Below are 13300 nucleotides of genomic sequence, written 5' to 3'. Positions count from 1 at the left end.
GGGCCGGGGAAGGCTGGCGATGCGGACGCCGGGGGGGAAAACTACTTTGTAGTGTGGATGGCCAATGCTTAAAACCGGGATTGGAAGAACCAACAAAACCTGGAGAAGATTCAGGAAGATGCTACCGGAAATCGTGGTGTCCATGGAGACGTTATCGGAAGTTGGGGTTGCTAGGAGGCCTGGGCGCGTCCGCTAAGTTGCAGAATGGCTGAAGTCCCAGAAGATTTCCACCTTGGCCCAGAAGAGACGCTGGAGCCTGAGACACTCATACTGCCTGGACCTCTTGAGTTGCCCAAAGATGCCGAAACAGACGCTGTGGCGGAGACAGATGCGGAGCCACCTGCAGAGATTGACCAAGAGCCACCGCCACCGGAAACCCAGGGTGAGGACTTGGAAGAGGAGGAGCCTGAGAGTTCTCAGAGTGGACAGCCACAATCAGCCGGGACGCCTGAGGAAGACACTGCTGCCGACGCTGGGACCGACTTGTCTGGTGAAACGGAACAAAGGATTCCCCAAGAGGTCAAGTCAGAGACTTCAGGAGAAACCGACAAGGAGATCTTCAAGGATCTGGAGGTGCCCGGGGATGAACAGCGTGAGGAAACCTACCTGGAGCCATCGGAGGAGGCGAAATCAGATGTTACAGAGGTTCACACGGAGACAGAGGAGGATTCGGAGCTATCCTCCGAGGTGCCCGCGGCCACAATCAGTGGGAAAATATTCGAGCTGCTAAATGTTCCAGAGGAATCGCTTAGCGAACAACACGCAGAAACGGATGTGGAGCCTCCAGAGCAGATCAGAGAGGATTCCCCAAGTGATGCATCAGTAACAGGGGATGAAGAGACGCTAGAGATAGCCCAGATGGCTGGAGCCGAGATTCCAGAGGAAACACAAGAATTTCCAGACGACAAGCTGAGACAGTCAATGGAGGACAAAGCTGCAGAGCCAGCAGAAGAGATCACATCCGAATTTGCCGAGGAAAGATCGAGGGAACCAAGTCCGACACTGTCAGAACAGACGGGATCAGAAGTTCCAGAGGACACAGGCGAAGAGTCAGAAGAGGGGATGGAAAAACAGTCCTCAGAGGATACCGGTCTAATGCCTCCAGAGGAAAGCAGGCCAGAAGTTCAAGAGGAGACCCGAAGAAAATCAGTTGAGGAAGTTCTAGAGCTAACAAAAGACAATAAACCAGAAGATCAAATCAAGAAGCAAGGGGAATCAACTGAAGAGCTAGAGCTACTACAGCAGGCTGAAACAGAGGAGACACTGGGAGAGTCAGCTGAAGAGAAAGAGCTAGAACTACCGGAACAGGTGCAGCCAGAATTTCCAAAGGAAGAACTGTTACAGAAACCAACGGAGGGCACAGGTCAGGTGCCACCACAGGAGACCAAGCCAGAGACTCAAGAGAAGACAGCAACCATGCCAACTGAGAGAAGTCTAGAGTTACCAGAGGAAACCCAACAGAAAGAAACGCTTGCAGAACTTGCCAAGGAAGACAGGCCCGAGCCCATCAAATCTGTAGACCAGGAGGAGCTGCAGCGCTCTGAGAGCCTTAGAATAGACCTTGCCTTAGAGCCTGACCGAGGAAGTGAAGTCATATCTGTTTCTACAGATTATGAGTATTACTCAGAACTTCAAAGCATGCTTCCACCTGTTCAGTCACATTACTGCAACGTGTGTATCGTAGAGTCACAGCCTGAACTCACAGACCTTACTAAAAAGACTACAGATTCATCCCAAGAATTGCAGGAACCAGGACCTAAAGATAAAGGAATCCAGCCGAAAAAAAGAAGTGTGCCACAATTTGATTATCTCAAGTGGAGTCCAGAGAGAGTGGCAGAGTGGATTAGTGAGTTAGGCTTCCCACAGTACAAGGTATACCAAAGTGACTTTTTCAAGTCCCACATTTGCCTCTTCTGTTCCCTACATTGCTCTTTACCTGAGTTCTTTCTTCTTCACCAGCCGGGATACAGAAAAGTTCTAGACTGTGGTAAAGATAGCTTGGATTTTCATTATGGCCTTGCCACTGCTAAGTATTGTATTTGGGAGAGTAAAGAAAGGTCACATATTTGTTCATGCTACTCATCCTAGTGATTTCTCCTCTGAATTTCTTGAATAAAGATCAAGGAATTAATAGGACTTATTTATACACACATACACTTGTATTTTTAAGTAGATTGTGCCCAAAGTTAGGCTTTTTTTTTTTTTTTTTGGCTACTCTGTCAGGCTTAGTGGCAACTCCTTTACCTTGAACTTATACTGTTAATCTTTCAGTGTCTGCTCCCAATGATTCATATGTTATATGTATCATGAACACCTAAGAGTACTAAAGCCATCCTATTAACCCAAAATCATTTTATGAAACAGGTAGTGTAAGAATCTTATTTCACTGCTGCCAGCCATGTTTTTAGGTTACCATGAAGCACCATGAGCTCTGAAACCTGTATTTCCTGTGTTTAAGAATATGATGAAGACATGAAGAGTCACTGGTGATAGCTGCCAAAAGAAATTTAAACAGCAGTATGAAATTTAATCACAGGCTTAGATGGGGGATGCGGGGAAATATGGAACTATTGAGACAAAACAAATTGAATTTTTTTCAGTATAGAACTAATGAGACACGCCTGATCTTGCATCCCTCTCCCCTGCCCTCCCTGCCTTTTATTCATGGTATGTGTTTTGAGTGATGTTCTCCCACCAACAGGAGTGCTTCACTGCAAACTTCATCAGTGGCCAAAAACTCATCCATGTCAACTGCTCCAACCTCCCTCAGATGGGGATAACGGATTTTGAGGACATGAAGGTGAGTTGCGGACAAAGGGTTTCCCAGCAGAGTGCTGCAGCAGCACTACCGTCTGTCTCAAACCTGCCTCTTTTTCTTCCAACTGCTGCTGAGGTTGTCATCATATGCCAAGTCCCCCCAGCTCTCCATGGTAGCTTCCTCCCTCTTCTGGGATCCTCAGAGCTGCTGGTATCTTCCCTGGCACTTGAGGCCACCTCATTTTCTCCATTCCCACTTTTCAGAGCTTTTATTGTCTCAGACCTAGAATCCTGTGGAGGCTGTCTGCTTTTAAGGTCTCTTGGTGACTCATTTGGATTTAAGGCTTCTGCTTCTAGGTCCTCACTTTCCAACTGTTCACATCCTAGTCAGAAGCCTTTGTAGGATTCCCGTGCTTTCTCAGTGTCAGCTGCAGTTCTGGGTTCAAGCCTGTCCATAAGTTTCCTCCAGTCACCGTTCTCCTCCTGACCTTCTGTCTAAGTCTCCTGCTCCCACCCACCAGGCCTAACTCACTTCCTCGTAAGCCTGTCTGGTACATTCCTAACTTACTTTGCTCAGTTCCTCCTTCCCTGTGTCACTGATCTGAATCGTCCTTCAGGATCAAGTCCTCATTCTCAGTTCTCCCCAAAAACTCTTTCCTGACCTGCTCAACCCACCATACCCTCTCCTTCCTAGTTCTCATGAACATTGTTTTTCTACTTACACGAGGATACTTCAATATATTCATTGAGAACTGGAATGAGAAGATAAGTTTAGTTGTGGGTGTTTGGAGAGTGGTTAAGATGCCACTCTGCTGCCTGTGTCCCATGTCAGGGTTCCTGCATTGGAGTGCTGGCTCCAATCCAGTTTTAGCTTCCGATTCATGAGCTCTAGGATGCAGTAGTGATGGCTCAAGTATTTTATCCCGGGTGTTCATATAGCAGATCTACATTAATTCTGGGCTCCTGGTGTCAGCCTGGCTCAGCCCCTGCTGTTTATGAACATTTAGGAAGTGAACCAGTGAGTGGAAGATCTGTCTCTGACTTTTGAACAAAAATAAAGTTGATAATTCACTGTATAAAAGTATATATAGAAAAGAACATTTTATGGGCCCGGCGGCGTGGCCTAGTGGCTAAAGTCCTCGCCTTGAAAGCCCCGGGATCCCATATGGGCGCTGGTTCTAATCCCGGCAGCTCCACTTCCCATCCAGCTCCCTGCTTGTGGCCTGGGAGGGCAGTTGAGGACGGCCCAGTGCATTGGGACACTGCACCCGCGTGGGAGACCCGGAAGAGGTTCCAGGTTCCCGGCTTCGGATCGGCGCAGCACCGGCCGTTGCAGCTCACTTGGGGAGTGAATCATCGGACAGAAGATCTTCCTCTCTGTCTCTCCTCCTCTGTGTATATCTGGCTGTAATAAAATGAATAAATCTTTCAAAAAAAAAAAGAACATTTTAGATAACAAGCCATATGACATGGCAATTAAGATACCATTTGAGGGACCAGTGTTGTGGTATGGTGGTTTAAGCTGCCTTCTGCAAAGCCAGCTTCCCATATGAACACTTTTTTGTGTCCCAGCTGCTCTACTTCCAATCCAGCTCCCTGTTACTGGTCTGAGGAAAGCAGCAGCATAAGGCTGAAGTACTTGGGTCCTTTGTATCCACATGAGAGATCTGGAATAAGCTAATTTAAAAAAAAAGATTTATTTTAATTGGAAAGTCAGATTTACAGAAAGAAGGAGAGACAGAGAAAGATCTTCCATCTGCTGTTCACTCCCTTAGTGGAGCTGAGCTGATCCAAAGCCAGGAGCTAGGAGCTTCCTCTGAGTCTGCCACGCAGATACAGGATCCCAGGCCATCCTCAACTGCTTTCCCAGGCCACAAGCAGATAGTCTGAGGTTCCTCATGAGTAGACCCGCAGTTGTGGATTTGGGAGAAGACAATAACACATGGTTAGCGTACCTCATCTCCTCCTGTCAAGGGGACAGAGGCCAACATGATTGATCACTGGAAATATTGATCAGATCACCTGGTTAAGTTTCCTCATTATAAAGTTATTGCCTTTCCCTCTCCTTGGGCTTCTTTTAAGTTATTACATCCAACTCACATTCAGGGAGAGGGGAACTGAGTTCTACATCTGGAGGGAGGAGTGTCAGAGTTCACAGACATACGGTAAAATGCCACAGTGATAAGTGTGCTGGGGAAGATAGTATGACATTTTGCAGATGCCCTGCTTCTCCGTAAAGTTTTGCTTGGTAATTTCAGTCTCAGCAGTGGATCTCATTACCATGTTGTTCTAAAGATGATTTTTTGCTTCACTCATTCTTTCTGTGTTTCACTGGGACTTTCTGGTAAAGAACTTTTCTATATTTAGTTGTCCTTTCTTCCCTGTTTTTAATCTGTTCAGCCATTTAGATCATGTGGACTTAGTGATTGTTATGTTATGCTTTGAGTTATAACCCAAGACTGCTGGTATTTATTTTGTTGCTCAATTTCATCTGTGACTCCTGGGAATTCTTTTAAATAGGCTCTTGCATTCTTTTGGCCTGGATATTTGGCCTACCAGTTAAGACACTGGCCAAGATGCCCAGGTTGCGTATCAGAGCAGCTGGCTTCAAGTCCTGGCGCAATTCCCCATTCCAGCTTCCTTGTAATGCAGACTCTGCAAGGCAGTGGTGGGATCCTGCCATCCACATAGGAGACCAGAACTGAGTTCTGGGCTCTGGCCAGCTCTAGCTGGCTCCTAGCTTTGGCCCCAGCCCAGTCCCCGCCACTGCAGGCATTTGAGGAATGCGTCAGCAGATGGGAGCTTTTTGTTTCTGTTTCTTCTACACCCCAACCCCTGCCCCGCTAAATAAATGTTCCAAGATGTGGATGAAGCATAAATAAATTTGCTTCTGTGTCTTTTTTTTTTTTCTTTTACTTCTTCTCCTCCTTCTCCTTCTTTTTTAAAGCATCTCATTACTTCCTAGCTCTACAAGTTGCTCAGGCTCATGTTGTATTTTCCTTACAGCAGCATCAGAAACAGCCACCTCTCCAAGGAGCCCTGGTTGCTCTGATCAGAGAATGGCAATTAAAAGCCAGGAAATGAGCACTCATTGGGATTGTTATTCCCAGAGTGTCACTGTTTTTAGTTTCTCTCAGTAGAATGATGCCCAAAATCTGTATTTATACAAATCCATGGCTACACAAATACCTGTCTTAATACTGAATCCAGCTGAAGATAAACATAGGAAACTAAACACACATGCATGTTGATCTCTCTGACTGTAGTCCAGTACCACGGGACTCATTCTAACTTTCCCATTATTCCTGTTGATTTACAACCTGGCTCTGCTGACCTGTAACTATGAGAACAAATGTTCCAAACCATGCCATATTCCTGTACAGCTTTTTACCTTGAGCCTTACAGTAGCTAGACAAAACACTGCTTTCCAAGGTTAAAGTTCCTTGGATCTACTTCTTCTTTCCCCACCCTTGTCAACAAGATATGTCTTTCTTTGTAACCCATAGTTCGTCCTGGCTTCCTCCTACACCTGAGATTTTAAAAGTCTGCACAAATTTAAAAAAAAGGAAAACGAAGTCTGCACATGCTGAAGTCACTGTTGTGTATAATTCTGTGATTTTGACAAATGCATTGATTGGATCATCCACCAATAAAGAACCATCCAGGACAATTCTAAAATATCCCTTTGTTCCCTTTGTAGTGAGCCCAAAATGCCTGGACATTCCTAATCTGGTTTTTTGTTTCACCTTTTCTAAGATGGCCCATAAATGGAATCAAATAACGTTCAGCCTTTCTGTTTGGCCTCTTTTCTTTTGCAAAATGTATTTAGGATTAATCCAAGTTGCTATGAATGTATCAGACTTGAAGCACATCATTGTGTGGTTCAAATTCTAAATCTGCTGAATGTGATCCACACAATTATGTCTCTAGATTTAAAGTAAAATTTAGGTTCCACTTAATCAAATGTCCATAGTTACATACTGTAAGGCAACTAAACAAACACACATAAATTTATAATGATGAAGCAAAACCATTAAAAATTTACAAGCAAGAAGCGCAATCATTGACAACCATAATCAACACAAGATGGGGGCTCAGCAGCGTGGCCTAGTGGCTAAGGTCCTCGCCTTGAACCCATATGGCTGCTGGTTCTAATCCCGGCAGCTCCACTTCCTCTCTGTCTCTTCTCCTCTCAGTGTATCTGACTTTGTAATAAAAATAAAATAAATCTTTAAAAAAAAAAAAACACAAGAGGCAATGATAAGTCTTTTTTTTTTTTCAAAAACCCATTTCTAATGAGTGCCAGAGGAAGTAGGAGCTGTACAAACCTTGAGTATGGGCCACTGTCCTTGGATATGAATCTAAGAATCTTAGAAAACCAATCATTTGCTTCATGAATGCATGTTTCTAACAATCCTTACCAACTTAAGTAAATTACTGGCAAGTTATTCTGCTTTGGGCAGAAATAAAGTCTATTGTTTGTTGCTTGATCATCACAAAGAAAAGAACTTGGGCCGTTTCAGGTAAGTTTATAGCCATCAGGGGATGCTCATGGTCTACTGATGAACTTCAGGCATACTTTAAGAATCTCCAAATTAGAGGAGAAATTCTTAGATTCCTATTTCTTGCTTCCTAAGTAGCTCTCCTACATATAACAAATAGCTTCCCATCACTCTCACTGCCTGCATTAAAACTGTGCTGGCATCTCTCAGCCCTCAACGGACCTGTAACTCTTTTTTTGTTAATAAAGATTGAGGGATGGGCACTGTGAAGAGGCAAGTTAAACTGATGCTTGGGACACCAACATCCCACTGAGTGCTGGTTTGCAAGTCTCCACTACTATGCTTCCCATCTAGCTCCATGTTAATGAATCCCAGGGGCAGAAGATGATGCTTGGACTTGTCACCCATGTGGGAGACCCAGGTAGAGTTTTGTTATTTGGTTCCTGTCTACCACAACTCAAACCGGTTCCCATATGGGGTACAGGCGTTGTAGGCATTGGCTTAACCCATTCTGCCACAACATTGGCCCCAGGAAGATCATTCTCTCTCTCTGTCTCATTCTCTGCCTTTAAAGTAGATGAAAATAAAGTTTCAAAATACAAATAAAATAAAGGTTGAGTAACCTTGATCTGAAATGCTTGGGATCAAATGTGTTTGAATTTTTTTTTTTAGATTCTGTAATATTTGCATATATATAATAAGGATCTTTGGGATGGGACCCAAGTCTAAACATAAAATTCATTTGTATGTCATAGCCACCTCATATGCATAGCCTGAAGGTAATTCTATACAGCCGCCTTAGCACACCTGTGTTTTGACTACAACCTATCATATGAAGTCAGGTGTGGAATTTTCCACTTGGGACATCATGTTGGCATTCAAAAAGTTTTGGACTTCATATTAGGAATGCTCAACCTGTAGTAAATTTGTGTGTGACCTGCAGTGTCTTTCTTGGGGGCTAGGGAGAAGCATCATCTGTAAACCTCAGGGAATCCGTGAAATTATCTTTGCTAGTCAGTTAATGCTTAAGATACTTGATGCAACAGCATCAATTACAGATGCGAACACTTAAGAACCACATGTAGTAATTTGGATCCCTCCATGCTGAAAAGAAAGATATCAGTTTATACAAAATGCATAGCGAAAGGGCAATTTTGCATCAGGTTCAGAGTAGTCTGTAGCATGAGCTTTATTTGACCAGTAGCTTTATATATTTTTTAAAGATTTTTTTTTTATTGGAAAGGCAGATATACAGAGAGAAGGAGATACAGAGAGGACTATCTTCTGTGTGCTGATTCACTCCCCAAGCAGCTGCAATGGCTGGAGCTGCACCAATCTGAAGCCAGGAGCCAGGAGCCAGGAGCCTCCTCCAGGTCTCCCATGCAGGTGCAGGGTCCCAAGACCTTGGGTCATCCTTCACTGCTTTCCCAGGCCACAAGCAGGGAGCTAGGTGGAAAGTGGGGCTGGCAGGATTAGAACCAATGCCCATATAAGATCCTGGCACATGCAAGGCGAGGACTTTAGCCATAGGCTACTGCTTGCCAGGCCCTATTTTTTTTTTTAAATCCATTATACATGCTCCTTGGCTGGGTTCTAGCAGTAGTTTTATGGATACACTCTTATCCAGAGGCAAAATACGAATTCAAAGAGCAATGTTTGTAAATTAGCTACAATTAAAACCAGAAATTGAAGGGTTTGGGATTTGCCAGTTAGGAAGCTGCTTGAGACACCTGCATACCCTAGCAGAGTTCCTGGGTTCAAATCCCAGCTTCACTCCTGATTTAGGCTGCCTGCTCATGTGCACGTTGGGAGGCACAAAGGTCCCTGGCTTAAGTGACTGAGTCTCTGCCACCCATGTAGGATACCCAGATGCAGTGGGGTTTTTTTTTTTTTTTTTTTTATGTTTTATTGGGAAATCAGATATACCGAGAGGAGGAGATACAGACAGAAATATCATCGATCAGCTGGTTCATTCCCCAGGTGGCCACACAGCCTGAGCAAAGCTGATTCAAAGCCAGGAGCCAGTAGCCTCTTCCAGGTCTCCCATGTAGATGCAGGGTCCCAAGGCTTTGAACCATCATCTACTGCTTTCCCAGACTACAAGCAGGGAGCTGGATGGGAAGTGGGGCCACCGGGATTAGAACTGTCACCCATATGGGATCCCAGCATGTGCAAGGTGAGGATTTTTAGCAGCTAGGCTGCAGCCCTGGGCCCACAGATGCAGTTCTGAGTATGTAACTGTGGCCTGGCCCAGCCCCAAATGTTGCAGGCATTTAGGGAATAAAGCAGCAGATGAAACATCCCTCTCCTCTGTCTTCCTTCTCTCTCTTTCTTCCCCTCTCCATCTACTGCTTCAAAATAAATAATTTACTGATTGATTTTTATTGAAAAGGCAGATTTACAGAGAGAAGGAGAGACAGAGAAAAAGATCCACTGGTTCACTACCCAAATGGCTGCAATGGCCAGAACTCAGCAGCTCTGAAACCAGGAGCTTCTTCTGGGTCCCTTACATGAGTTCAGAGCTCCAAGGCACTGGGCCTTCCTCTGCTGTTTCCAGGCCACAAGCACAGAGCTGGATGGGAAGTGGAGCAGCCAGGATATGAACCAGGGCCCATATGGAATGCATGTGCTTAGATGTGGACAATTAGCCAGCTGAACCAATGCACCAGGCCCCCTGTAAATAACAATTTAAAATTAGATGTGGTGAGTATTTGATGTGGCAGTTAAGTTGCTGCTTAGGACACAGCATACTGCATCCCATATCAGAGTGCCTGGTTTGATTCCCAGCCCCTTTGCTTCTCATCCAGCTTCTGCTAATGACAGGTATTAATCCCAGGAGGTGGCAGGTGATTGTTCAATCACCTGGGTCCTTGCCACAGATACGGAATTCCCAGATTGGGCTCTGGGTTCCTATTTTAGACCTGGCTGTTGCAGGCATCTGAGGAGTGAACCAGTGGGCAGATGCATGTGTGTGTGTGTGTGTGTGTTTCTAAAACAAAATGACAATTAACTTTTTAAAAAAAATTAGAAATTTGAGACTGATGTTGTAACACAATAGGTTAAGCCAATGGTCTGTGACACTAGCATCCCAAACTGGAGCACTGGGTCAAGTCTTGGCTGCTCCCTGCCAGTGCCGCGGGAAAGCAGTGGAAGATGGCCCAAGTGCTAGATATGATCATCCATGTGGGACACCCAGACGGAGTCTCAGGCTCTTTGTTTCTGCCCGGTTCAGCCCAGGTCATTGCAGCCATCAGGAGTAAACCAGCAGGTGGAAGATGTCTTTCTTTCTCTGTTTCCCCCTTCTATCACTCTATCTTAAAAATAAAATAAAAACTAGATTTTAAAAGGTGACCATAATTTAATCTCAGTTATTAAGTAATATATTGCCCAATTAATACAAATTATATTTTAGAGATACTGAGAAGTGTAACCATTTTTTTTTTTATCTTTTCTTCTTTATGTAGAATGGTGAGAGAGAGAAATAGATATCTTCCACCTGCTGGTTCACTGCCCAAGTGCCCATCATTACCAGGTCTGGGCCAAGATGTAGCCAGGAGCCCAGAACTCAATATGGGTCCCTCACATGGGTAGCATGGACACAAGTACTTGAGCTCTTACAGCTGTCTCCTAGGGAACATATCACCAGGAAACAGGGTCAGGACTGAACCCTGGCCCTGAAGTACAACAGTGGTTCCACTACCACACCAAACACCAACTTCCGCCCCCAATGTTTTTAAAGATTATACAAATAAAGGTATGAATGAGACAGTTGTAACTTCAGTGTCCACTGCTTTTTAGTGTTTGACATTTATTTTTTAATCAAACAACTTAAGTAAACTATTTGAGTAATGATTTTTTTCTTGCTTGCAGATTAACTGAACTATATAGAAAAGTTATTTATTAACCTTAGGAATATAGTCATGGCTCCTAATATGAACATATTAACTGCCCTTATAGCTGATCAAATTGCTCATCTAAAAGAAAAAATGAGAGCCTGGAAGCATCTTTGTTCTCTCTTTCTCTCTCTCTCTTCCTTTCCTTGCTTTTTTTTTTCAGATGGAAATATAGATAATAGTTTTCATCAATAACTGAATGAAAAAAATGATCCATTTCATCCATAATCAGTACATTTTAAACTATCCCAGATAATTAAAACTACGTTTGATATGTTGTTAGTATGTTATTAACCATTAATTTGACAAAGGCATAAAACAAAGCTTTTCAAAACTGTATTTGCAACAATGATGATACATACAGGGAGAACATCTGGTATTTGTCTTTCTGGGTCTGGATTATTTCACCCAGCATGATATTCCCCAGTTACATCCATTTTGCTGCAAATGGTAGAATTTCATGGTGTATATGCTCTACAATTTTTTATCCATTCATGTGATGATGGATACCTTGGTTAATTCCAAATGTTGGCTACTGTGTACAATGCTGTTACAAACCTGGCAGTGCCGGCAACCCTTCAATACACCATGTTCATGTATTTGGGGAACATACCCAGTAGTGGGTCTGTCTGTCTGTATGTATGTATGTATTTTTGAGAAGCAGAGACAGACAGGGAGAGCTCCTTCTTATTGGTTCACTCCCCACTCCTCAAATGCCCACAAGGTGCCTGAGCTGGGCCAGGCTCCAGCCAAGAACCTGGAACTAAACCAGGTCTCCTACTAGGGTGCCAGAGACCCAAGCGCTTGAGACATCACCTGATGTCTCCCAAGGATTATTCATTAGCAGAAAGCTAGAATCTAGAATAAGGCTGGGATTCAGTCACGGCTCTCCCATACAAGGGGCACGCATTCCCATTGGAGTCTTTACCCATTGGGCCAAGTCCTTCTCTGGAAACATTTTTAAAAGATATTTTGAAAAAGCTAATAAGCCACCTCATGTTTTTCTTAAAAACTTGATTTTGGGAAGACTAGGCTAAAAAGCCAAGAATGTTACTCTATTATTTCATTTCTCCATAGATGTAATTTATAGGGTTAGCACTTAAAACACCTAGAAAACAAAGTAAAACTTGGATTTTGTTGTGTTTTCAGGTTAGTTCCATTAAAAAAAAAAAAACTATCCTTGCTTTTCAGGCAATTTCTCGGCACACGCGGGAACTACTGCAAATTGAAGAGCCATTATTCAGACGCAGCATCCGATTTCCCTATAGGGACAATACTGGCCTCTTTTTACAGCAGAAGGCCCATAGTGGAGCAAAATCTGATGCCTTAACCTTATCTGAATTTGTCAAAGCAGCAAGATTACAGGATTATGCTCCTCAAATAACTGCCCTGGAAGAGAATGGGGCACCCTAGGGAAGGCCATTTTACCTAGCCTGGAAAATCGCACAATTCCTCGGGGAAAGAAGTGTGGTCTTCTTGGGCTTTTCTGTTTTGCCATTTCATTCAAGCTCAGAGTTAAAACTCCTGGCTGCATTCCCAATTTTTCACTGACTCATGGTACCTTCCCTCATTAAAACAAAGACAGAAATACTTACCTTTCTGATAAATTCTAGAAATGCACCTGGTAGTAGGAACATGTTGGGGGCAAATATAATTAAAAATAAAATATCCCGCCAACCCAGAAAATCCTCTAAACCAGTGCAGAGAAGAAGCTGTTTTATTACTGAGTGACCATTACAAGTGTGATGCTTATCACGGGCAAGCTGTTAATGGGGCCACACAAAGAAAGCTCACCCTTATAAACAGGCAGATCTAATCCACTGCACTCATGTTAATTAACTGTATCCAAAGGAAAGCTTGTCACATCTTGACAATGAGCAGGAATGGGTTGACACCAGGCACACAGGCTAAGTTCCTGGCGACAGGGTGAAATGTGGCAGCGGCATCCTCAAGGCTACACTGCAGAAAGGTGACCCCGAGGCCCCACACACTAGCGGGCCTGGGTGTAAAACTGACTTTTGAAGGTTTACACACACTTCAAAACACAGGACCAATGTTTAGAATCACATGTTTCCTGAAGAAAATGTTTTAAGAAAAAGGTGGCTTTTTGCCCTCAGAGAAAAGATTTTTTTAAAAAGCTCAATTTGG

At 43.8% G+C, this 13300-nt stretch overlaps 1 protein-coding gene across 1 annotated transcript; it reads left to right on the top strand.

Annotated features, from left to right (window-relative positions):
- Window positions 1-42: 42 nt before the first annotated feature.
- On the top strand, window positions 43-12714 carry SAMD15 (sterile alpha motif domain containing 15). Its single transcript, XM_004584577.3, has 3 exons — window positions 43-1872; window positions 2702-2800; window positions 12344-12714. The coding sequence occupies exons 1-3, from the start codon at window positions 205-207 to the stop codon at window positions 12563-12565; spliced, it is 1989 nt and encodes a 662-aa protein (XP_004584634.3). The 5' UTR covers window positions 43-204; the 3' UTR covers window positions 12566-12714.
- The last annotated feature ends 586 nt before the right edge of the window (window positions 12715-13300 follow it).

This window comes from Ochotona princeps, chromosome 26, assembly GCF_030435755.1.
Source record: "Ochotona princeps isolate mOchPri1 chromosome 26, mOchPri1.hap1, whole genome shotgun sequence".
Taxonomy (NCBI): domain Eukaryota; kingdom Metazoa; phylum Chordata; class Mammalia; order Lagomorpha; family Ochotonidae; genus Ochotona; species Ochotona princeps.
This window is presented reverse-complemented; position numbering and strand designations above follow the sequence as displayed.

Excerpts from the sequence above, each read along its gene's own strand:
- SAMD15 (XM_004584577.3), top strand. The coding sequence starts at position 205 with ATGGCTGAAGTCCCAGAAGATTTCCACCTTGGCCCAGAAGAGACGCTG. Across the intron at positions 1,873-2,701 it reads TAGGCTTCCCACAGTACAAG|GAGTGCTTCACTGCAAACTT; the intron begins GTATACCAAAGT and ends TCCCACCAACAG. Across the intron at positions 2,801-12,343 it reads CGGATTTTGAGGACATGAAG|GCAATTTCTCGGCACACGCG; the intron begins GTGAGTTGCGGA and ends CTTGCTTTTCAG.